This window comes from Coregonus clupeaformis, chromosome 11 (assembly GCF_020615455.1).
Source record: "Coregonus clupeaformis isolate EN_2021a chromosome 11, ASM2061545v1, whole genome shotgun sequence".
Taxonomy (NCBI): Eukaryota; Metazoa; Chordata; class Actinopteri; order Salmoniformes; family Salmonidae; genus Coregonus; species Coregonus clupeaformis.
The window spans coordinates 19,796,897-19,823,814 of NC_059202.1; the positions used below are offsets into that span (position 1 = coordinate 19,796,897).

At 46.6% G+C, this 26,918-nt stretch overlaps 2 protein-coding genes across 3 annotated transcripts in view; one reads left to right on the plus strand and one right to left on the minus strand.

Annotated features, from left to right (window-relative positions):
• The window catches only part of atp1b1a (ATPase Na+/K+ transporting subunit beta 1a), a 31,706-nt gene extending 11,976 nt beyond the window's left edge, over positions 1 to 19,730 (plus strand). The window contains exons 3-6 of the mRNA XM_041889547.2: positions 7 to 162; positions 11,900 to 12,090; positions 17,511 to 17,594; positions 17,961 to 19,730. Coding sequence (XP_041745481.2) covers positions 7 to 162; positions 11,900 to 12,090; positions 17,511 to 17,594; positions 17,961 to 18,221 — 692 coding nt within the window. The 3' untranslated portion in view covers positions 18,222 to 19,730. The remainder of the gene's footprint in view (positions 1 to 6; positions 163 to 11,899; positions 12,091 to 17,510; positions 17,595 to 17,960) is intronic.
• Positions 19,731 to 19,733: 3 nt separating this feature from the next.
• The window catches only part of nme7 (NME/NM23 family member 7), a 140,898-nt gene continuing 133,713 nt past the window's right edge, over positions 19,734 to 26,918 (minus strand). For both annotated transcript variants that reach the window (XM_041889544.2, XM_041889543.2), the window contains one exon: positions 19,734 to 19,848. In XM_041889544.2, coding sequence (XP_041745478.1) covers positions 19,816 to 19,848 — 33 coding nt within the window. In that variant the 3' untranslated portion in view covers positions 19,734 to 19,815. The remainder of the gene's footprint in view (positions 19,849 to 26,918) is intronic.

Here is a 26,918-nt window from a genome sequence, read left to right on the forward strand (position 1 = left end):
CTACAGGTCTGTCACACACCCCACGCTCTGAAAAGTTTGAGATCTCTTACGATATCAACGATGTGGAGACGTATCAGAAGTACACCAAGAGCATCAAGGAGTTCCTGGAGATGTACAATGAGGAGAAGCAGAGTGACCAGATGAAGTACGAAGACTGTGGAGGCAAGTACAGACTAGTAGAAACTAGTACAGACTAGTATTTGGTATTTTATTAGGATCCCCATTAGCTGTTGCGAAAGCAGCAGCTACTCTTCCTGGGGTCCACACAAAACATGAATCATGACATAATACAGAACATTAATAGATAAGAACAGCTCAAGGACAGAACTACATACATTTTTTAAAAGGCACCCGTCACCTACATATCAATACATATACACAAACTATCTAGGTCAAATAGAGGAGAGGCGTTGTGCCGTGAGGTGTTGCTTATCAGTTTTTTAAAACCAGGTTTGCTGTTTATTTGAGCAATATGAGATGGAACGGAGTTCCATGCAATAATGGCTCTACAGTGAGGGAAAAAAGTATTTGATCCCCTGCTGATTTTGTACGTTTGGCCACTGACAAAGACATGATCAGTCTATAATTTTAATGGTAGGTTTATTTGAACAGTGAGAGACAGAATAACAACAACAAAAATCCAGAAAAACGCATGTCAAAAATGTTATAAATTGATTTGCATTTTAATGAGGGAAATAAGTATTTGACCCCCTCTCAATCAGAAAGATTTCTGGCTCCCAGGTGTCTTTTATACAGGTAACGAGCTGAGATTAGGAGCACACTCTTAAAGGGAGTGCTCCTAATCTCAGCTTATTACCTGTATAAAAGACACCTGTCCACAGAAGCAATCAATCAATCAGATTCCAAACTCTCCACCATGGCCAAGACCAAAGAGCTCTCCAAGGATGTCAGGGACAAGATTGTAGACCTACACAAGGCTGGAATGGGCTACAAGACCATCGCCAAGCAGCTTGGTGAGAAGGTGACAACAGTTGGTGCGATTATTCACAAATGGAAGAAACACAAAAGAACTGTCAATCTCCCTCGGCCTGGGGCTCCATGCAGGATCTCACCTCGTGGAGTTGCAATGATCATGAGAACGGTGAGGAATCAGCCCAGAACTACACGGGAGGATCTTGTCAATGATCTCAAGGCAGCTGGGACCATAGTCACCAAGAAAACAATTGGTAACACACTACGCCGTGAAGGACTGAAATCCTGCAGCGCCCGCAAGGTCCCCCTGCTCAAGAAAGCACATATACAGGCCCGTCTGAAGTTTGCCAATGAACATCTGAATGATTCAGAGGAGAACTGGGTGAAAGTGTTGTGGTCAGATGAGACCAAAATCGAGCTCTTTGGCATCAACTCAACTCGCGTGTTTGGAGGAGGAGGAATGCTGCCTATGACCCCAAGAACACCATCCCCACCTTCAAACATGGAGGTGGAAACATTATGCTTTGGGGGTGTTTTTCTGCTAAGGGGACAGGACAACTAAACCGCATCAAAGGGACGATGGACGGGGCCATGTACCGTCAAATCTTGGGTGAGAACCTCCTTCCCTCAGCCAGGGCATTGAAAATGGGTCGTGGATGGGTATTCCAGCATGACAATGACCCAAAACACACGGCCAAGGCAACAAAGGAGTGGCTCAAGAAGAAGCACATGAAGGTCCTGGAGTGGCCTAGCCATTCTCCAGACCTTAATCCCATAGAAAATATTATATATTATTATTATATTAAAATCTGTGGAGGGAGCTGAAGGTTCGAGTTGCCAAACGTCAGCCTCGAAACCTTAATGACTTGGAGAAAATCTGCAAAGAGGAGTGGGACAAAATCCCTCCTGAGATGTGTGCAAACCTGGTGGCCAACTACAAGAAACGTCTGACCTCTGTGATTGCCAACAAGGGTTTTGCCACCAAGTACTAAGTAATGTTTTGCAGAGGGGTCAAATACTTATTTCCCTCATTAAAATGCAAATCAATTTATAAAATTTTTGACATGCGTCTTTCTGGATTTGTTTGTTGTTATTCTGTCTCTCACTGTTCAAATAAACCTACCATTAAAATTATAGACTGATCATGTCTTTGTCAGTGGGCAAACGTACAAAATCAGCAGGAGATCAAATACTTTTTTCCCTCACTGTATATACAGTGGGGAGAACAAGTATTTGATACACTGCCGATTTTGCAGGTTTTCCTACTTACAAAACATGTAGAGGTCTGTAATTTTTATCATAGGTACACTTCAACTGTGAGAGAAAAAAAAAATATCCAGAAAATCACATTGTATGATTTTTAAGTAATTAATTTGCATTTTATTGCATGACATAAGTATTTGATACATCAGAAAAGCAGAACTTAATATTTGGTACAGAAACCTTTGTTTGCAATTACAGAGATCATACGTTTCCTGTAGGTCTTGACCAGGTTTGCACACACTGCAGCAGGGATTTTGGCCCACTCCTCCATACAGACCTTCTCCAGATCCTTCAGGTTTCGGGGCTGTCGCTGGGCAATACGGACTTTCAGCTCCCTCCAAAGATTTTCTATTGGGTTCAGGTCTGGAGACTGGCTAGGCCACTCCAGGACCTTGAGATGCTTCTTACGGAGCCACTCCTTAGTTGCCCTGGCTGTGTGTTTCGGATCGTTGTCATGCTGGAAGACCCAGCCACGACCCATCTTCAATGCTCTTACTGAGGGAAGGAGGTTGTTGGCCAAGATCTTGCGATACATGGCCCCATCCATCCTCCCCTCAATACGGTGCAGTCGTCCTGTCCCCTTTGCAGAAAAGCATCCCCAAAGAATGATGTTTCCACCTCCATGCTTCACGGTTGGGATGGTGTTCTTGGGGTTGTACTCATCCTTCTTCTTCCTCCAAACACGGCGAGTGGAGTTTAGAGCAAAAAGCTCTATATTTGTCTCATCAGACCACATGACCTTCTCCCATTCCTCCTCTGGATCATCCAGATGGTCACTGGCAAACTTCAGACGGGCCTGGACATGCGCTGGTTTGAGCAGGGGGACCTTGCGTGCGCTGCAGGATTTTAATCCATGACGGCGTAGTGTGTTACTAATGGTTTTCTTTGAGACTGTGGTCCCAGCTCTCGTCAGGTCATCAACCAGGTCCTGCCATGTAGTTCTGGGCTGATCCCTCACCTTCCTCATGATCATTGATGCCCCACGTGGTGAGATCTTGCATGGAGCCCCAGACCGAGGGTGATTGACCGTCATCTTGAACTTCTTCCGTTTTCTGATAATTGTGCCAACAGTTGTTGCCTTCTCACCAAGCTGCTTGCCTATTGTCCTGTAGCCCATCCCAGCCTTGTGCAGGTCTACAATTTTATCCCTGATGTCCTTACACAGCTCTCTGGTCTTGGCCATTGTGGAGAGGTTGGAGACTGTTTGATTGAGTGTGTGGACAGGTGTCTTTTATACAGGTAACGAGTTCAAACAGGTGCAGTTACTACAGGTACTGAGTGGAGAACAGGAGGGCTTCTTAAAGAAAAACTAACAGGTCTGTGAGAGCCAGAATTCTTACTGGTTGGTAGGTGATCAAATACTTATGTCATGCAATAAAATGCAAATGAATTACTTAAAAATCATACAATGTGATTTTCTGGATTTTTGTTTTAGATTCAGTCTCTCACAGTTGAAGTGTACCTATGATAAAAATTACAGACCTCTACAGTCTTTGTAAGTAGGAAAACCTGCAAAATCGGCAGTGTATCAAATACTTGTTCTCCCCACTGTAACACTCTACGCTTTCTTGAATTTGTTCTGGATTTGGGGACTGTGAAAAGACCCCTGGTGGCATGTCTGGTGGGGTAAGTGTGTGTGTCAGAGATGTGTGTAAGATGACTATGCAAACTATTTGGGATTTTCAACACATTCATGTTTCTTATAAAAAGAAGTGAGGCAGTCAGTCTCTCCTCAACTCTTAGCCAAGAGAGACTGGCATGCATAGTATTTATATCAGCCCTCTGATTACAATGAAGAGCAAGACGTGCCACTCTGTTCTGGGCCAGCTGCAGCTTAACTAGGTCCTGCTCTGTTCTGGGCCAGCTGCAGCTTAACTAGGTCCTGCTCTGTTCTGGGCCAGCTGCAGCTTAACTAGGTCCTGCTCTGTTCTGGGCCAGCTGCAGCTTAACTAGGTCCTGCTCTGTTCTGGGCCAGCTGCAGCTTAACTAGGTCTTTCCCTTCAGCACTCGACCACATGACTGGACAATAATCAAGATTAGACAAAACTAGAGCCTGCATAACTTGCTTTTTGGAGTGTGGTGTCAAAATAGCAAAGCATCTCTTTATTACGGACAGGCCTCTCCCCATCTTTACAACCCATTGAATCTATATGTTTTTACCATGATACTTTATATCACTTATCTTTGTTTCATAATACAATTTCTTCTTATTTTTGTTCAGTTTAGTCACATAATTTCTCAGTTTGCAGTCAGTCAGCCAGTCAGATGTGCAGCCAGACTTATTAGCCACTCCTTTTGCCCCGTCTCTTTCAACCAGACAGTTTTTCAATTCCTCATCAATCCATGGAGCCTTAACAGCTCTAACAGTCAGTTTCTTAACAGGTGCATGTTTATCAATAATTGGAAGAAGCAATTTCATATATTCATCAAGTGCAGCATCTGGATGCTCCTTATTAATCACACCAGACCAACAAATATTTTTTACATCATCCACATAAGAGTCACAGTTAAATCTTTTATATGATCTCTCATACACTATTTTAGGCCCAGCTTTTGGAACTTTGGCTTTCCTGGATATAGCCACTATATTGTGATCACTGCATCCAATGGGTACGGATACAGCTTTAGAACAAAGTTCTACAGTATTAGTAAAAATGTGATCGATACATGTGGTTGATCTTGTTCCTGTAGTGTTTGTAAACACCCTGGTAGGTTGATTAATAACCTGAACCAGATTACAGGCACTGGTTACAGTAAGAAGCTTCCTCTTGAGCGGACAGCTTGATGAAAACCAGTCAATATTCAGGTCCCCAAGAAAGTAGACCTCTCTGTTTACATCACATACGCTATCAAGCATTTCACACATATTATTTAGATACTGACTGTTAGCACTTGGTGGCCTATAGCAACACCCCAAAACGAAAAAGGCTTTAGATGTGCCAGGTGAACCTGCAACCACAACACTTCAATAACACTTGACAAGATCTTCTCTAAGCATTACAGGGATATGGCTCTGAATATATACAGCAACACCTCCCCCATAAGCATTTCTGTCTCTTCTATAGATGTTATATTCTTGTATTGCTACTGCTGTATCATCAAATGAATTATCTAAGTCTCAGAAATAGCTAATATATGTATGTTATCTGATGTTAGAAAGTTATTGATTTCATGAACCTTATTTCTAAGGCTACATATATTAATATGGGCCCTTATCAGAGATATACATAATTTGGAAAAGAGCAAACGAAGCAAAATATCTGGCGCACAGCTTCAGGATAGTCTTCGTTGAGGAAGATATACCCTACTACAGACTAGTAGACCCTAGTACAGACTAGTAGACCCTAGTACAGACTAGTAGACCCTAGTACAGACTAGTAGACCCTAGTACAGACTAGTAGACCCTAGTACAGACTAGTAGACCCTAGTACAGACTAGTAGACCCTAGTACAGACTAGTAGACCCTAGTACAGACTATTACAGACTAGTAGACCCTAGTACAGACTAGTAGACCCTACTACAGACTAGTAGACCCTAGTACAGACTAGTAGACCCTAGTACAGACTAGTAGACCCTAGTACAGACTAGTAGACCCTAGTACAGACTTAGACCCTAGTACAGACTAGTAGACCCTACTACAGACTAGTAGACCCTACTACAGACTAGTAGACCCTAGTACAGACTAGTAGACCCTAGTACAGACTAGTAGACCCTACTACAGACTAGTAGACACTAGTACAGACTAGTAGACCCTAGTACAGACTAGTAGACCCTAGTACAGACTAGTAGACCCTAGTACAGACTAGTAGACCCTACTACAGACTAGTAGACACTAGTACAGACTAGTAGACACTAGTACAGACTAGTAGACCCTACTACAGACTAGTAGACCCTAGTACAGACTAGTAGACCCTACTACAGACTAGTAGACCCTAGTACAGACTAGTAGACCCTAGTACAGACTAGTAGACCCTAGTACAGACTAGTAGACCCTACTACAGACTAGTAGACACTACTACAGACTAGTAGACCCTAGTACAGACTAGTAGACACTAGTACAGACTAGTAGACACTAGTACAGACTAGTAGACCCTAGTACAGACTAGTAGACCCTAGTACAGACTAGTAGACCCTAGTACAGACTAGTAGACCCTAGTACAGACTAGTAGACCCTACTACAGACTAGTAGACCCTAGTACAGACTAGTAGACCCTAGTACAGACTAGTAGACCCTACTACAGACTAGTAGACCCTACTACAGACTAGTAGACCCTAGTACAGACTAGTAGACCCTAGTACAGACTAGTAGACACTACTACAGACTAGTAGACCCTAGTACAGACTAGTAGACCCTAGTACAGACTAGTAGACCCTACTACAGACTAGTAGACCCTAGTACAGACTAGTAGACCCTACTACAGACTAGTAGACCCTAGTACAGACTAGTAGACCCTACTACAGACTAGTAGACCCTAGTACAGACTAGTAGACCCTACTACAGACTAGTAGACCCTAGTACAGACTAGTAGACCCTAGTACAGACTAGTAGACCCTAGTACAGACTAGTAGACCCTAGTACAGACTAGTAGACCCTACTACAGACTAGTAGACCCTAGTACAGACTAGTAGACCCTACTACAGACTAGTAGACCCTACTACAGACTAGTAGACCCTAGTACAGACTAGTAGACCCTACTACAGACTAGTAGACACTAGTACAGACTAGTAGACCCTAGTACAGACTAGTAGACCCTACTACAGACTAGTAGACCCTAGTACAGACTAGTAGACCCTACTACAGACTAGTAGACACTAGTACAGACTAGTAGACCCTAGTACAGACTAGTAGACCCTAGTACAGACTAGTAGACCCTACTACAGACTAGTAGACCCTAGTACAGACTAGTACAGACTAGTAGACCCTAGTACAGACTAGTAGACCCTAGTACAGACTAGTAGACCCTACTACAGACTAGTAGACCCTAGTACAGACTAGTAGACCCTAGTACAGACTAGTAGACCCTAGTACAGACTAGTAGACCCTAGTACAGACTAGTAGACCCTACTACAGACTAGTAGACCCTAGTACAGACTAGTAGACCCTACTACAGACTAGTAGACCCTAGTACAGACTAGTAGACCCTACTACAGACTAGTAGACGCTACTACAGACTAGTAGACCCTAGTACAGACTAGTAGACCCTACTACAGACTAGTAGACCCTAGTACAGACTAGTAGACCCTAGTACAGACTAGTAGACCCTACTACAGACTAGTAGACCCTACTACAGACTAGTAGACCCTAGTAGCAGACTAGTAGACCCTAGTACAGACTAGTAGAGCCCTAGTACAGACTAGTAGACCCTACTACAGACTAGTAGACCCTAGTACAGACTAGTAGACCCTACTACAGACTAGTAGACACTAGTACAGACTAGTAGACCCTAGTACAGACTAGTAGACCCTACTACAGACTAGTAGACCCTAGTACAGACTAGTAGACCCTAGTACAGACTAGTAGACCCTACTACAGACTAGTAGACCCTAGTACAGACTAGTAGACCCTACTACAGACTAGTAGACCCTAGTACAGACTAGTAGACCCTAGTACAGACTAGTAGACCCTAGTACAGACTAGTAGACCCTAGTACAGACTAGTAGACCCTAGTACAGACTAGTAGACCCTACTACAGACTAGTAGACCCTACTACAGACTAGTAGACCCTAGTACAGACTAGTAGACCCTAGTACAGACTAGTAGACCCTAGTACAGACTAGTAGACCCTACTACAGACTAGTAGACCCTACTACAGACTAGTAGACCCTAGTACAGACTAGTAGACCCTACTACAGACTAGTAGACCCTAGTACAGACTAGTAGACCCTACTACAGACTAGTAGACCCTAGTACAGACTAGTAGACCCTACTACAGACTAGTAGACCCTACTACAGACTAGTAGACCCTACTACAGACTAGTAGACCCTAGTACAGACTAGTAGACCCTAGTACAGACTAGTAGACCCTAGTACAGACTAGTAGACCCTACTACAGACTAGTAGACCCTAGTACAGACTAGTAGACCCTACTACAGACTAGTAGACCCTAGTACAGACTAGTAGACCCTACTACAGACTAGTAGACCCTAGTACAGACTAGTAGACCCTACTACAGACTAGTACAGACTAGTACAGACTAGTAGACCCTAGTACAGACTAGTAGACCCTACTACAGACTAGTACAGACTAGTACAGACTAGTAGACCCTACTACAGACTAGTAGACCCTAGTACAGACTAGTAGACCCTACTACAGACTAGTACAGACTAGTACAGACTAGTAGACCCTACTACAGACTAGTAGACCCTAGTACAGACTAGTAGACCCTACTACAGACTAGTAGACCCTAGTACAGACTAGTAGACCCTAGTACAGACTAGTAGACCCTACTACAGACTAGTAGACCCTAGTACAGACTAGTAGACCTAGTACAGACTAGTAGACCCTACTACAGACTAGTAGACCCTAGTACAGACTAGTAGACCCTAGTACAGACTAGTAGACCCTACTACAGACTAGTAGACCCTAGTACAGACTAGTAGACCCTACTACAGACTAGTAGACACTAGTACAGACTAGTAGACCCTAGTACAGACTAGTAGACCCTAGTACAGACTAGTAGACCCTACTACAGACTAGTAGACCCTAGTACAGACTAGTAGACCCTAGTACAGACTAGTAGACCCTACTACAGACTAGTAGACCCTAGTACAGACTAGTAGACCCTAGTACAGACTAGTAGACCCTACTACAGACTAGTAGACCCTAGTACAGACTAGTAGACCCTACTACAGACTAGTAGACACTAGTACAGACTAGTAGACACTAGTACAGACTAGTAGACCCTAGTACAGACTAGTAGACCCTAGTAGACCCTACTACAGACTAGTAGACCCTAGTACAGACTAGTAGACCCTAGTACAGACTAGTAGACCCTAGTACAGACTAGTAGACCCTAGTACAGACTAGTAGACCCTAGTACAGACTAGTAGACCCTAGTACAGACTAGTAGACCCTAGTACAGACTAGTAGACACTAGTACAGACTAGTAGACCCTAGTACAGACTAGTAGACCCTAGTACAGACTAGTAGACCCTAGTACAGACTAGTAGACCCTAGTACAGACTAGTAGACCCTAGTACAGACTAGTAGACCCTACTACAGACTAGTAGACCCTAGTACAGACTAGTAGACCCTAGTACAGACTAGTACACCCTAGTACAGACTAGTAGACCCTACTACAGACTAGTAGACCCTAGTACAGACTAGTAGACCCTACTACAGACTAGTAGACACTAGTACAGACTAGTAGACCCTAGTACAGACTAGTAGACACTAGTACAGACTAGTAGACCCTAGTACAGACTAGTAGACACTAGTACAGACTAGTAGACACTAGTACAGACTAGTAGACCCTACTACAGACTAGTAGACCCTAGTACAGACTAGTAGACCCTACTACAGACTAGTAGACCCTAGTACAGACTAGTAGACCCTAGTACAGACTAGTAGACCCTAGTACAGACTAGTAGACCCTAGTACAGACTAGTAGACCCTAGTACAGACTAGTAGACCCTAGTACAGACTAGTAGACCCTACTACAGACTAGTAGACCCTAGTACAGACTAGTAGACACTAGTACAGACTAGTAGACCCTACTACAGACTAGTAGACCCTACTACAGACTAGTAGACGCTACTACAGACTAGTAGACCCTAGTACAGACTAGTAGACCCTAGTACAGACTAGTAGACCCTACTACAGACTAGTAGACACTACTACAGACTAGTAGACCCTAGTACAGACTAGTAGACCCTACTACAGACTAGTAGACCCTAGTACAGACTAGTAGACCCTAGTACAGACTAGTAGACCCTAGTACAGACTAGTAGACCCTAGTACAGACTAGTAGACCCTACTACAGACTAGTAGACCCTACTACAGACTAGTAGACCCAAGTACAGACTAGTAGACCCTAGTACAGACTAGTAGACCCTAGTACAGACTAGTAGACCCTAGTACAGACTAGTAGACCCTAGTACAGACTAGTAGACCCTAGTACAGACTAGTAGACCCTAGTACAGACTAGTAGACCCTAGTACAGACTAGTAGACCCTAGTACAGACTAGTAGACCCTAGTACAGACTAGTAGACCCTACTACAGACTAGTAGACCCTAGTACAGACTAGTAGACCCTAGTACAGACTAGTAGACCCTAGTACAGACTAGTAGACCCTAGTACAGACTAGTAGACCCTACTACAGACTAGTAGACCCTAGTACAGACTAGTAGACCCTAGTACAGACTAGTAGACCCTAGTACAGACTAGTAGACCCTAGTACAGACTAGTAGACCCTAGTACAGACTAGTAGACCCTACTACAGACTAGTAGACCCTACTACAGACTAGTAGACCCTAGTACAGACTAGTAGACCCTAGTACAGACTAGTAGACCCTAGTACAGACTAGTAGACCCTAGTACAGACTAGTAGACCCTAGTACAGACTAGTAGACCCTACTACAGACTAGTAGACCCTAGTACAGACTAGTAGACCCTAGTACAGACTAGTAGACCCTAGTACAGACTAGTAGACACTAGTACAGACTAGTAGACCCTAGTACAGACTAGTAGACACTAGTACAGACTAGTAGACAAGAGTATACACTAGTACAGACCAGTAGACACTAGTACAGACTAGCAATACCTGCATTGTGTCCCAAAGGCACTATATTCCCTTTATAGTGCACTACTTTTGACCAGGGCACTAAATCGGGAATAGGGTGCCATTTGGGTTTCAGGTCAGAAATAGTAATGAATGGGTATGGATGGCGTGGGCATGTCAGGATGCTGTGTCTGGTGGAATAAGGTACCCTGTTGGGGTGTAGCTATGCTGTGTCTGGTGGAATAAGGTACCCTGTCGGGGTGTAGCTATGCTGTGTCTGGTGGAATAAGGTACCCTGTTGGGGTGTAGCTATGCTGTGTCTGGTGGAATAAGGTACCCTGTTGGGGTGTAGCTATGCTGTGTCTGGTGGAATAAGGTACCCTGTTGGGGTGTAGCTATGCTGTGTCTGGTGGAATAAGGTACCCTGTTGGGGGTGTAGCTATGCTGTGTCTGGTGGAATAAGGTACCCTGTTGGGGTGTAGCTATGCTGTGTCTGGTGGAATAAGGTACCCTGTTGGGGTGTAGCTATGCTGTGTCTGGTGGAATAAGGTACCCTGTTGGGGTGTAGCTATGCTGTGTCTGGTGGAATAAGGTACCCTGTTGGGGTGTAGCTTATGCTGTGTCTGGTGGAATAAGGTACCCTGTTGGGGTGTAGCTATGCTGTGTCTGGTGGAATAAGGTACCCTGTTGGGGTGTAGCTATGCTGTGTCTGGTGGAATAAGGTACCCTGTTGGGGTGTAGCTATGCTGTGTCTGGTGGAATAAGGTACCCTGTTGGGGTGTAGCTATGCTGTGTCTGGTGGAATAAGGTACCCTGTTGGGGTGTAGCTATGCTGTGTCTGGTGGAATAAGGTACCCTGTTGGGGTGTAGCTATGCTGTGTCTGGTGGAATAAGCTAACCTGTTGGGGTGTAGCTATGCTGTGTCTGGTGGATATCGTCTGCTCACGTGTCTGAGCTAACAGGTGTCTCTCTGTGCTTGTAGAATTCCCTGAAACGTACAAGGACCGTGGCGAGCTGGAGAGCGACGTTGGAGTGAGGAAGGCCTGCAGGTTCAAGCGGACCTGGCTGGGACCCTGCTCCGGTCTGGAGGGTCAGGATGAAACCTTCGGCTTCAAGGACGGGAAACCCTGCCTGATCGCCAAGCTCAACAGGATCGTCAACTTCAGACCAAGGGTATGTACACCTACACCTGCCCCACGCTAATCCAGTTTATAGCATTGATTAAGCTCGGTTAACGTAGAAGTAAAATCTTGCGTAATTTGGTGATTTAACTTCTGGGTCTATACCTGTTCGAAATTGAGAGTTCCAGCAAAAACAAAGTCTCTACCCTCGTGAAAGGAAACTCTCAGCCAAAGCCCCCCCTCCCCCTTCCCCTTCCCCTTCCGATTCGCGTGGGCACACGCCAAAGCCCCCCCTCCCCCTTCCGATTTGCGTGGGCACACGCCAAAGCCCCCCCTCCCCCTTCCGATTTGCGTGGGCACACGCCAAAGCCCCCCTCCCACTTCCGATTCGCGTGGGCACACGCCAAAGCCCCCCATCCCCCTTCCGATTCGCGTGGGCACACGCCAAAGCCCCCCTTCCGATTCGCGTGGCGCACGCCAAAGCCCCCCTCCCCCTTCCGATTCGCGTGGGCACACGCCAAAGCCCCCCCTCCCCCTTCCGATTCGAGTGGGCACACGCCAAAGCCCCCTCCCCTTCCGATTCGCGTGGGCACACGCCAAAGCCCCCCCGCCCCCTTCCGATTCGCGTGGGCACACGCCAAAGCCCCCCTTCCGATTCACGTGGCACACGCCAAAGCCCCCCCTTCCGATTCGCGTGGGCACACGCCAAAGCCCCCCTCCCCTTCCGATTCGGCGTGGGCACACGCCAAAACCCCCCTTCCGATTCACGTGGCACACGCCAAAGCCCCCCTTCCGATTCGCATGGGCACACGCCAAAGCCCCCCCTCCCCCTTCCGATTTGCGTGGGCACACGCCAAAGCCCCCCCTCCCGATTCGCGTGGGCACACGCCAAGCCCCCCCTCCCCCTTCCGATCCGCGTGGGCACACGCCAAGCCCCCCCCCTCCGATCCGCGTGGGCACACGCCAAAGCCCCCCTTCCGATTCGCGTGGGCACACGCCAAAGCCCCCCCTCCCCCTTCCGATTCGCGTGGGCACACGCCAAGCCCCCCCTCCCCCTTCCGATTCGCGTGGGCACACGCAAGCCCCCTCCCCCTCCCCTTCCCCTTCCGATTCGCGTGGCACACGCTGCAAAGCCCCCCTCCCGATTCGCGTGGGCACACGCCAAAGCCCCCTCCCCCTTCCGATTTGCGTGGGCACACGCCAAAGCCCCCCCTCCCCCTTCCGATTCGCGTGGGCACACGCCAAGCCCCCCCTCCCCCTTCCGATTCATGTGGGCACACGCCAAGCCCCCCTCCCCTTCCGATCCCGCGTGGGCACACGCCAAAGCCCCCCTCCCCCTTCCGATTTGCGTGGGCACACGCCAAAGCCCCCCTCCCCCTTCCGATTCGCGTGGGCACACGCCAAAGCCCCCCCTCCCCCTTCCGATTCGCGTGGGCACACGCCAAGCCCCCCCTCCCCCTTCCGATCCGCGTGGGCACACGCCAAGCCCCCCCTCCCCTTCCGATCCGCGTGGGCACACGCCAAAGCCCCCCCTCCCCCTTCCGATCCGCGTGGGCACACGCCAAGCCCCCCTCCCCTTCCGATTCATGGGCACACGCCAAGCCCCCCTCCCCCTTCCGATCCGCGTGGGCACACGCCAGCCCCCCCTCCCCTTCCGATCCGCGTGGGCACACGCAAGCCCCCCTCCCCTTCCGATCCGCCTGGGCACGCGCCAGGCCCCCCCCCCTTCCGATCCGCGTGGGCACACGCCAAAGCCCCCCCTCCCCCTTCCGATCCGCGTGGGCACACGCCAAGCCCCCCCTTCCCCTTCCGATCCGCGTGGGCACACGCCAAGCCCCCCTCCCCCTTCCGATCCGCGTGGGCACACGCAAGCCCCCCCCCTCCCCTTCGCCCAATCCTGATATGTCTAAATAACCAGTGACGGAAACCCCCCAGCTGAAATACTGCTGTTTTAACACCAAGCATCCCATTCAGTCCCGACAGATTCTTCGGTCTACACGCAGAATCTGCTCACGGGAGATTAATAATAATAATAATAATAATAATAATAATATGCCATTTAGCAGACGCTTTTATCCAAAGCGACTTACAGTCATGTGTGCATACATCTTTTTTTTTTTTTTTGTGTATGGGTGGTCCCGGGGATCGAACCACTACCTTGGCGTTACAAACGCCGTGCTCTACCAGCTGAGCTACAGAACATCGATTAGCATTGATTAGCTAACTGTATTACATTTATTGATTTATTTTAGTTTTCTTCCATTTCCTGTGGTAGACACAATTCAGCTTTTAGCCCCCATGTATACTGAACTGAAACCATCCTGTGATCTTATGGTATCTTATGTTCCAGAACATAGCCTATATTCAAGACCCCCCAGACCTGAAACATAGCCTATATTCAAGACCCCCCAGACCTGAAACATAGCCTGTATTCAAGACCCCCCAGACCTGAAACATAGCCTATATTGAAGACCCCTCCAGACCTGAAACATAGCCTATATTCAAGACCCCCAGACCGGAAACATAGCCTATATTCAAGACCCCCCAGACCTGAAACATAGCCTATATTCAAGACCCCCCAGACCTGAAACATAGCCTATATTCAAGACCCCCCAGACCTGAAACATAGCCTATATTCAAGACCCCCCAGACCTGAAACATAGCCTGTATTCAAGACCCCTCCAGACCTGAAACATAGCCTGTATTCAAGACCCCCCAAACCTGAAACATAGCCTATATTGAAGACCCCTCCAGACCTGAAACATAGCCTGTATTCAAGACCCCCCAGACCTGAAACATAGCCTATATTGAAGACCCCTCCAGACCTGAAACATAGCCTGTATTCAAGACCCCCCAGACCTGAAACATAGTCTATATTCAAGACCCCCCAGACCTGAGAGGTAGTGAAGTTTCTCCATGATTCTACTTTCTGTAGTTTTGACTGTGTGGTGATAGATGTTACCACTGAGGGCCACTTCAGAGAAACAGTTTCAGGATGATAACCTGATAATGACAACAACAGTGCTTATTGGTCTGTCTGGGTCAGGTTAAGGGGATAATGCTTATTGGTCTGTCTGGGTCAGGTTAAGGGGATAATGCTTATTGGTCTGTCTGGGTCAGGTTAAGGGGATAATGCTTATTGGTCTGGGTCAGGTTAAGGGGATAATGCTTATTGGTCTGTCTGGGTCAGGTTAAGGGGATAATGCTTATTGGTCTGTCTGGGTCAGGTTAAGGGGATAATGCTTATTGGTCTGGGTCAGGTTAAGGGGATAATGCTTATTGGTCTGTCTGGGTCAGGTTAAGGGGATAATGCTTATTGGTCTGGGTTAGGTTAAGGGGATAATGCTTATTGATCTGGCTGGGTCAGGTTAAGGGGATAATGCTTATTGGTCTGTCTGGGTCAGGTTAAGGGGATAATGCTTATTGGTCTGTCTGGGTCAGGTTAAGGGGATAATGCTTATTGGTCTGTCTGGGTCAGGTTAAGGGGATAATGCTTATTGGTATGTCTGGGTTAGGTTAAGGGGATAATGCTTATTGGTCTGTCTGGGTTAGGTTAAGGCGATAATGCTTATTGGTCTGGGTTAGGTTAAGGGGATAATGCTTATTGGTCTGGGTTAGGATAAGGGGATAATGCTTATTGGTATGTCTGGGTTAGGTTAAGGTGATAATGCTTATTGATCTGTCTGGGTCAGGTTAAGGGGATAATGCTTATTGGTCTGTCTGGGTCAGGGTAAGGGGATAATGCTTATTGGTCTGTCTGGGTCAGGTTAAGGGGATAATGCTTATTGATCTGTCTGGGTCAGGTTAAGGGGATAATGCTTATTGGTCTGGGTTAGGTTAAGGGGATAATGCTTATTGGTATGTCTGGGTTAGGTTAAGGGGATAATGCTTATTGGTCTGGGTCAGGTTAAGGGGATAATGCTTATTGGTCTGTCTGGGTCAGGTTAAGGGGATAATGCTTATTGGTCTGGGTTAGGTTAAGGGGATAATGCTTATTGATCTGGCTGGGTCAGGTTAAGGGGATAATGCTTATTGGTCTGTCTGGGTCAGGTTAAGGGGATAATGCTTATTGGTCTGTCTGGGTCAGGTTAAGGGGATAATGCTTATTGGTCTGGGTCAGGTTAAGGGGATAATGCTTATTGGTCTGTCTGGGTCAGGTTAAGGGGATAATGCTTATTGGTCTGGGTCAGGTTAAGGGGATAATGCTTATTGGTATGTCTGGGTTAGGTTAAGGGGATAATGCTTATTGGTCTGTCTGGGTTAGGTTAAGGCGATAATGCTTATTGGTCTGGGTTAGGTTAAGGGGATAATGCTTATTGGTCTGGGTTAGGATAAGGGGATAATGCTTATTGGTATGTCTGGGTTAGGTTAAGGTGATAATGCTTATTGATCTGTCTGGGTCAGGTTAAGGGGATAATGCTTATTGGTCTGTCTGGGTCAGGGTAAGGGGATAATGCTTATTGGTCTGTCTGGGTCAGGTTAAGGGGATAATGCTTATTGATCTGTCTGGGTCAGGTTAAGGGGATAATGCTTATTGGTCTGGGTTAGGTTAAGGGGATAATGCTTATTGGTATGTCTGGGTTAGGTTAAGGGGATAATGCTTATTGATCTGTCTGGGTCAGGTTAAGGGGATAATGCTTATTGGTCTGTCTGGGTTAGGTTAAGGTGATAATGCTTATTGATCTGTCTGGGTCAGGTTAAGGGGATAATGCTTATTGATCTGTCTGGGTCAGGTTAAGGGGATAATGCTTATTGATCTGTCTGGGTCAGGTTAAGGGGATAATGCTTATTGGTCTGGGTCAGGTTAAGGGGATAATGCTTATTGGTCTGTCTGGGTCAGGTTAAGGGGATAATGCTTATTGATCTGTCTGGGTCAGGTTAAGGTGATAATGCTTATTGATCTGTCTGGGTCAGGTTAAGGGGATAATGCTTATTGGTCTGTCTGGGTCAGGTTAAGGGGATAATGCTTATTGATCTGTCTGGGTCAGGTTAAGGTGATAATGCTTATTGATCTGTCTGGGTCAGGTTAAGGGGATAATGCTTATTGGTCTGTCTGGGTCAGGTTAAGGGGATAATGCTTATTGATCTGTCTGGGTCAGGTTAAGGGGATAATGCTTATTGATCTGTCTGGGTCAGGTTAAGGGGATAATGCTTATTGATCTGTCTGGGTCAGGTTAAGGGGATAATGCTTATTGATCTGTCTGGGTTAGGTTAAGGGGATAATGTTTATTGATCTGTCTGGGTCAGGTTAAGGGGATAATGCTTATTGATCTGTCTGGGTTAGGTTAAGGTGATAATGCGTATTGGTCTGTCTGGATTAGGTTAAGGTGATAATGTTTATTGATCTGTCTGGGTCAGGTTAAGGGGATAATGCTTATTGATCTGTCTGGGTTAGGTTAAGGTGATAATGCGTATTGGTCTGTCTGGATTAGGTTAAGGTGATAATGCTTATTGGTCTGGGTTTTGTTTCAGCCTCCAACCAACAATGCCTCCGTCCCTGAAGCCGGCCAGATCAGAGTCCAGCCCAACGTCGTCCCCATCCACTGTCAGAACAAGGTACGCCTCACATGGCACTGGGAAGCATATTGTGAACATATAGACTGCATCCAAAATGGCACCCTTTTCCCTATATAGTGCACTACCTTTGACCAGGGCCAATAGGGATCTGGTCAAAAGTAGTGCACTATGTAGGGAATAGGGTGCCATTTCCGATGCAGCAATACCATGAACCTGTAGATACCTTGCAACATGCTGTCAGGGATAATGCTATGCTTGGTCGCTGTATGTGGTTTTTAGTCCTACTAGATTTAGGCTATATTCAGTCGTAATATAGAACTAGTTGGTACCTTAGGAAAAAGATCCAACACTGTTCTGTTATGGCAGCCTACTAACTGTGATGTCATCCTGTCATTCTCTCTACAGAGAGAGGAGGACGCTAGCAAGATTGGTGAGATCAAGTACTATGGCATGGGCCTGGGGTTCCCCCTCCAATACTACCCCTACTACGGCAAGCTGCTGCACCCCCAGTACCTGCAGCCCCTGGTGGCCATCCAGTTCACCAACCTCACCTTCAACCAGGAGCTGCGTCTCGAGTGCAAAGTATACGGAGCCAACATCGACTACAGCGAGAAAGATCGCTACCAAGGACGCTTTGACGTTAAGTTCACTATCGCCAATTCATGACCTCAGCTATGAAAAAACAGCACTGTTATCTTCCCACATTAAAAAAAACAAGCTGATTTAGAGAGAGAGAGAGAAAAAAAAATAGTTCAATACAAAACACGACTAGTCTTGGAACAAACTTTCATAATATACGGGACCTACACTTAATCTGTGTACATTACACTGGCTTTCTGCATCATGTCTAGGGTTAGAATGTACATTACACTGGCTTTCTGCATCATGTCTAGGGTTAGAATGTACATTACACTGGCTTTCTGCATCATGTCTAGGGTTAGAATGTACATTACACTGGCTTTCTGCATCATGTCTAGGGTTAGAATGTACATTACACTGGCTTTCTGCATCATGTCTAGGGTTAGAATGTACATTACACTGGCTTTCTGCATCATGTCTAGGGTTAGAATGTACATTACACTGGCTTTTCTGCATCATGTCTAGGGTTAGAATGTACATTACACTGGCTTTCTGCATCATGTCTAGGGTTAGAATGTACATTACACTGGCTTTCTGCATCATGTCTAGGGTTAGAATGTAAATGACAGGAATAGTAGCAATAGCAACATATTTATTCTACTGTAAATGAGAATAGTCCTTGAGCCATGGGGACATGTTCATCTATTACTGTAAATAGCAATTCCACTACTGAGATGTAGCGAGCGGTGTTTCAGTGTGTCCCCTAAGTATTCTGCCTAATGTGGTTTTCTAGATATTTTTGGAATGTCCAGTGCAGTAGCGGCATAGCGGTCCTTTCCAAGCCATGTTTGTAATTTCCGTTGTCTTATGTCAGTAAGCTTTAGTGGTCCAAGGTGTGTGTGTGTGTGTGTGTAAGTGTTTGTGTGGATGTGTGTTAATGTACTCTTACTAACTGAAAATACTGGCAATGGTACGCTCTGATCTCTCTCTAGGTCTGTCAGTAAATGGCTGCACTCCCTGGAATGCTTTTCCTTCTTTTTGTCTTTTTCAGTTGATTGTGGGAGAATATTTCTACATCACTTTTTTTCTTTTTGGATCACCTTTAAATGTGGGACAGAGGGTTTAATGACATTTCTGTTTGATGCTTCTCGTCCTCCTCTCTCTGTAGTCTAGAGCTAGCTGTGCTCTGTGTCCAGCGGCAGGCAGGGGAGACTAGCTGCCTTCCTCCTTTAAGGAAACACTGACAGCAACTCAGTGCTTTTAAAACAAACTATTTTTTTTTTGCTGGAGACGTCACATTACGTGGTGTAACTTTCTAATGAATGTTTTAGCCATTTTCATGGTGGAAGAATTTTATATTTATGCAGTTGTACAATTTTTTTCGCAGGAAAAGTGTAATGTATGAATCCAATGCCAAAGTCGCTGGTCAAAAGTTAGAATATCAGAAGCAATGCAGTAAAACCCCCGTGTAATAGGATGTTTCGTTGGTGTAAAAGTGATTAATGTTGAACATCAGAACACTTGTCAGGAGTCCACATGCTCTTGTCATTTTATTTCATCTGGGTAAGACCTAAAGACAAATAAATGGAGAAATTATCCTGTGGTCAAATGTCTTTTATTTAAATACATACTCATAGAAATGGAATGTGCATATTAGTATTTGTGTAAAAACAAAAAGACTTCATCCATCCAAAATCTTGAAGAAATATTGGACCTGTTGAAAAGGAAAATGAACTATTAGCAAAATCTCAGAAAAATGACAAAATTCTCCTGAAATCCTGGTTTAGAAAGAGGCTTACTGTAGCTAAAATATTACATTGATAGCTAGGCCACATCATCATTTTAGAAAGCTATCCCAAACCGCAATGCTTAGGTTGAGTTATAGTAGACTATGGGTTGAGTTATAGTAGACTATGGGTTGGTTATAGTAGACTATGGGTTGGTTATAGTAGACTATGGGTTGGTTATAGTAGACTATGGGTTGAGTTATAGTAGACTATGGGTTGGTTATAGTAGACTATGGGTTGAGTTATAGTAGACTATGGGTTGAGTTATAGTAGACTATGGGTTGAGTTATAGTAGACTATGGGTTGGTTATAGTAGACTATGGGTTGAGTTATAGTAGACTATGGGTTGGTTATAGTAGACTATAGGTTGAGTTATAGTAGACTATGGGTTGAGTTATAGTAGACTATGGGTTGAGTTATACTAGACTATGGGTTGGTTATAGTAGACTATGGGTTGGTTATAGTAGACTATGGGTTGGTTATAGTAGACTATGGGTTGGTTATAGTAGACTATGGGTTGGTTATAGTAGACTATGGGTTGGTTATAGTAGACTATGGGTTGAGTTATAGTAGACTATGGGTTGGTTATAGTAGACTATGGGTTGAGTTATAGTAGACTATGGGTTGAGTTATAGTAGACTATGGGTTGAGTTATAGTAGACTATGGGTTGGTTATAGTAGACTATGGGTTGGTTATAGTAGACTATGGGTTGGTTATAGTAGACTATGGGTTGAGTTATAGTAGACTATGGGTTGAGTTATAGTAGACTATGGGTTGAGTTATAGTAGACTATGGGTTGAGTTATAGTAGACTATGGGTTGAGTTATACTAGACTATGGGTTGGTTATAGTAGACTATGGGTTGGTTATAGTAGACTATGGGTTGGTTATAGTAGACTATGGGTTGGTTATAGTAGACTATGGGTTGGTTATAGTAGACTATGGGTGAGTTATAGTAGACTATGGGTTGAGTTATAGTAGACTATGGGTTGAGTTATAGTAGACTATGGGTTGAGTTATAGTAGACTATGGGTTGAGTTATAGTAGACTATGGGTTGAGTTATAGTAGACTATGGGTTGGTTATAGTAGACTATGGGTTGAGTTATAGTAGACTATGGGTTGAGTTATAGTAGACTATGGGTTGAGTTATAGTAGACTATGGGTTGAGTTCTAGTAGACTATGGGTTGGTTATAGTAGACTATGGGTTGGTTATAGTAGACTATGGGTTGGTTATAGTAGACTATAGGTTGAGTTATAGTAGACTATGGGTTGGTTATAGTAGACTATGGGTTGAGTTATAGTAGACTATGGGTTGAGTTATAGTAGACTATGGGTTGAGTTATAGTAGACTATGGGTTGAGTTATAGTAGACTATGGGTTGGTTATAGTAGACTATGGGTTGAGTTATAGTAGACTATGGGTTGAGTTATAGTAGACTATGGGTTGAGTTATAGTAGACTATGGGTTGAGTTATAGTAGACTATGGGTTGGTTATAGTAGACTATGGGTTGAGTTATAGTAGACTATGGGTTGAGTTCTAGTAGACTATGGGTTGAGTTATAGTAGACTATGGGTTGAGTTATAGTAGACTATGGGTTGAGTTATAGTAGACTATGGGTTGAGTTATAGTAGACTATGGGTTGAGTTATAGTAGACTATGGGTTGGTTATAGTATACTATGGGTTGAGTTATAGTAGACTATAGGTTGGTTATAGTAGACTATGGGTTGGTTATAGTAGACTATACTAGACTATGGGTTGAGTTATAGTAGACTATGGGTTGAGTTATACTAGACTATGGGTTGAGTTATAGTAGACTATGGGTTGAGTTATAGTAGACTATGGGTTGAGTTATAGTAGACTATGGGTTGAGTTATAGTAGACTATGGGTTGAGTTATAGTAGACTATGGGTTGAGTTATAGTAGACTATGGGTTGAGTTATAGTAGACTATGGGTTGAGTTATAGTAGACTATGGGTTGAGTTATAGTAGACTATGGGTTGAGTACAGTTTTAGTATTCGAGGTTTGATTGAGACAGACTGACAGTGGTCAACCTTTTCTGAGTCAAGATGCAAGCAGAGATTTACTACTCAGATTTAAAAAACATGACTTAAAAACTTAAGCCTGTGCAACATTAACCTATTAAAACAGTTCTGTAGCAATACGGTTTGTAGTAGGTTATATTCCCAATACACTGTACCCTGCAATCACACCTGCAACCCTGTACATGAGACTATTAAACACTGTACCCTGCAATCACACCTGCAACCCTGTACATGAGACTATTAAACACTGTACCCTGCAATCACACCTGCAACCCTGTACATGAGTAAACACTGTACCCTGCAATCACACCTGCAACCCTGTACATGAGACTATTAAACACTGTACCCTGCAACCCTGTACATGAGACTATTCAACGCTGTACCCTGCAACCCTGTACATGAGACTATTAAACACTGTACCCTGCAATCACACCTGCAACCCTGTACATGAGACTATTAAACACTGTACCCTGCAATCACACCTGCAACCCTGTACATGAGTAAACACTGTACCCTGCAATCACACCTGCAACCCTGTACATGAGTAAACACTGTACCCTGCAATCACACCTGCAACCCTGTACATGAGACTATTAAACACTGTACCCTGCAATCACACCTGCAACCCTGTACATGAGACTATTCAACGCTGTACCCTGCAACCCTGTACATGAGACTATTAAACACTGTACCCTGCAATCACACCTGCAACCCTGTACATGAGACTATTAAACACTGTACCCTGCAACCCTGTACATGAGACTATTAAACACTGTACCCTGCAATCACACCTGCAACCCTGTACATGAGACTATTAAACACTGTACCCTGCAATCACACCTGCAACCCTGTACATGAGACTATTAAACACTGTACCCTGCAATCACACCTGCAACCCTGTACATGAGACTATTAAACACTGTACCCTGCAACCCTGTACATGAGACTATTAAACACTGTACCCTGCAATCACACCTGCAACCCTGTACATGAGACTATTAAACACTGTACCCTGCAACCCTGTACATGAGACTATTAAACACTGTACCCTGCAATCACACCTGCAACCCTGTACATGAGACTATTAAACACTGTACCCTGCAATCACACCTGCAACCCTGTACATGAGACTATTCAACGCTGTACCCTGCAACCCTGTACATGAGACTATTAAACACTGTACCCTGCAATCACACCTGCAACCCTGTACATGAGACTATTAAACACTGTACCCTGCAATCACACCTGCAACCCTGTACATGAGACTATTCAACGCTGTACCCTGCAACCCTGTACATGAGACTATTAAACACTGTACCCTGCAATCACACCTGCAACCCTGTACATGAGACTATTAAACACTGTACCCTGCAATCACACCTGCAACCCTGTACATGAGACTATTCAACGCTGTACCCTGCAACCCTGTACATGAGACTATTAAACACTGTACCCTGCAATCACACCTGCAACCCTGTACATGAGACTATTAAACACTATACCCTGCAATCACACCTGCAACCCTGTACATGAGACTATTAAACACTGTACCCTGCAACCCTGTACATGAGACTATTCAACGCTGTACCCTGCAACCCTGTACATGAGACTATTAAACACTGTACCCTGCAATCACACCTGCAACCCTGTACATGAGACTATTAAACACTGTACCCTGCAACCCTGTACATGAGACTATTCAACGCTGTACCCTGCAACCCTGTACATGAGACTATTAAACACTGTACCCTGCAATCACACCTGCAACCCTGTACATGAGACTATTAAACACTGTACCCTGCAACCCTGTACATGATACTATTCAACGCTGTACCCTGCAACCCTGTACATGAGACTATTAAACACTTTGAATGTGCATATTGGCTATGCTTGAATTGCCCTGCCAATGCTGTTCTTCTCAGACCATTTAGAAATGATATACAAATTGTAGGTATACAGTATGATCACACTGGTAATAGATCAGTATGATCACACTGGTAATAGATCATTATGATCACACTGGTAATAGATCATTATGATCACACTGGTAATAGATCATTTGTTGTATTACTTGAGGCACAGCTGAGTGAGAATGATCATTTGCTTTTATTTTACTGGACTGATGACCTGCATCTGATGGTCAGTCTGAGGGGAGGGAGGGAGGGAGGGAGGGAGGGAGGGAGGGAGGGAGCAGCGGTGAGGCTGACTGATGACCTGCATCTGATAGTCAGTCTGAGGGGAGGGAGGAGGGGGAGGGAGGGAGGGAGGGAGGGAGCAGCGGTGAGGCTGACTGATGACCTGCATCTGATAGTCAGTCTGAGGGGAGGGAGGGAGCAGCGGTGAGGCTGACTGATGACCTGTATCTGATGGTCAGTCTGAGGGGGGAGGGAGCAGTGGTGAGGCTGACTGATGGCCTGCATCTGATGGTCAGTCTGAGGGGAGGGAGAGAGCAGCGGTGAGGCTGACTGATGACCTGTATCTGATGGTCAGTCTGAGGGGAGGGAGGGAGCAGTGGTGAGGCTGACTGATGGCCTGTATCTGATGGTCAGTCTGAGGGAGGGAGGGAGCAGCGGTGAGGCTGACTGATGACCTGCATCTGATAGTCAGTCTGAGGGGAGGGAGGGAGCAGCGGTGAGGCTGACTGATGGCCTGCATCTGATGGTCAGTCTGAGGGGAGGGAGGGAGCAGCGGTGAGGCTGACTGATGGCCTGCATCTGATGGTCAGTCTGAGGGGAGGGAGCAGCGGTGAGGCTGACTGATGACCTGCATCTGATGGTCAGTCTGAGGGGAGGGAGCAGCGGTGAGGCTGACTGATGGCCTGCATCTGATAGTCAGTCTGAGGGGAGGGAGGGAGCAGCGGTGAGGCTGACTGATGACCTGCATCTGATGGTCAGTCTGAGGGGAGAGAGAGAGCAGCGGTGAGGCTGACTGATGACCTGTATCTGATGGTCAGTCTGAGGGGAGGGAGAGAGCAGTGGTGAGGCTGACTGATGACCTGATGGTCAGTCTGAGGGGAGGGAGGGAGCAGCGGTGAGGCTGACTGATGGCCTGCATCTGATAGTCAGTCTGAGGGGAGGGGAGAGCAGTGGTGAGGCTGACTGATGACCTGATGGTCAGTCTGAGGGGAGGGAGGGAGCAGCGGTGAGGCTGACTGATGACCTGCATCTGATGGTCAGTCTGAGGGGAGAGAGCAGTGGTGAGGCTGACTGATGGCCTGCATCTGATGGTCAGTCTGAGGGGAGGGAGGGAGCAGCGGTGAGGCTGACTGATGACCTGCATCTGATGGTCAGTCTGAGGGGGAGGGAGCAGCGGTGAGGCTGACTGATGACCTGTATCTGATGGTCAGTCTGAGGGGGGGGAGGGAGCAGCGGTGAGGCTGACTGATGGCCTGTATCTGATGGTCAGTCTGAGGGGAGGGAGAGAGCAGTGGTGAGGCTGACTGATGACCTGTATCTGATGGTCAGTCTGAGGGGAGGGAGGGAGCAGCGGTGAGGCTGACTGATGGCCTGCATCTGATGGTCAGTCTGAGGGGAGGGAGGGAGCAGCGGTGAGGCTGACTGATGACCTGTATCTGATGGTCAGTCTGAGGGAGGGAGCAGTGGTGAGGCTGACTGATGACCTGCATCTGATGGTCAGTCTGAGGGGAGAGAGCAGCGGTGAGGCTGACTGATGGCCTGCATCTGATGGTCAGTCTGAGGGGAGAGAGCAGCGGTGAGGCTGACTGATGGCCTGCATCTGATGGTCAGTCTGAGGGGAGGGAGCAGCGGTGAGGCTGACTGATGGCCTGCATCTGATGGTCAGTCTGAGGGAGGGAGCAGCGGTGAGGCTGACTGATGACCTGCATCTGATGGTCAGTCTGAGGGGAGAGAGCAGCGGTGAGGCTGACTGATGGCCTGCATCTGATGGTCAGTCTGAGGGGAGGGAGCAGCGGTGAGGCTGACTGATGGCCTGCATCTGATGGTCAGTCTGAGGGGAGGGAGGGAGCAGCGGTGAGGCTGACTGATGACCTGCATCTGATGGTCAGTCTGAGGGGAGGGAGAGAGCAGCGGTGAGGCTGACTGATGGCCTGCATCTGATGGTCAGTCTGAGGGGAGGGAGGGAGCAGCGGTGAGGCTGACTGATGACCTGTATCTGATGGTCAGTCTGAGGGGAGGGAGGGAGCAGCGGTGAGGCTGACTGATGACCTGTATCTGATGGTCAGTCTGAGGGGGGAGGGAGAGCAGTGGTGAGGCTGACTGATGGCCTGCATCTGATGGTCAGTCTGAGGGGAGGGAGGGAGCAGTGGTGAGGCTGACTGATGGCCTGTATCTGATGGTCAGTCTGAGGGGAGGGAGAGAGCAGTGGTGAGGCTGACTGATGGCCTGCATCTGATGGTCAGTCTGAGGGGAGGGAGAGAGCAGTGGTGAGGCTGACTGATGACCTGCATCTGATGGTCAGTCTGAGGGGGAGGGAGCAGCGGTGAGGCTGACTGATGGCCTGCATCTGATGGTCAGTCTGAGGGGAGGGAGAGAGCAGTGGTGAGGCTGACTGATGGCCTGTATCTGATGGTCAGTCTGAGGGAGGGAGGGAGCAGCGGTGAGGCTGACTGATGACCTGTATCTGATGGTCAGTCTGAGGGGAGGGAGGAGGGGGGAGGGGGAGGGAGGGAGGGAGGGAGCAGCGGTGAGGCTGACTGATGACCTGCATCTGATAGTCAGTCTGAGGGGAGGGAGGGAGCAGTGGTGAGGCTGACTGATGACCTGTATCTGATGGTCAGTCTGAGGGGAGGGAGGGAGCAGCGGTGAGGCTGACTGATGACCTGTATCTGATGGTCAGTCTGAGGGGAGGGAGAGAGCAGTGGTGAGGCTGACTGATGACCTGTATCTGATGGTCAGTCTGAGGGGAGGGAGCAGCGGTGAGGCTGACTGATGGCCTGCATCTGATGGTCAGTCTGAGGGGAGGGAGCAGTGG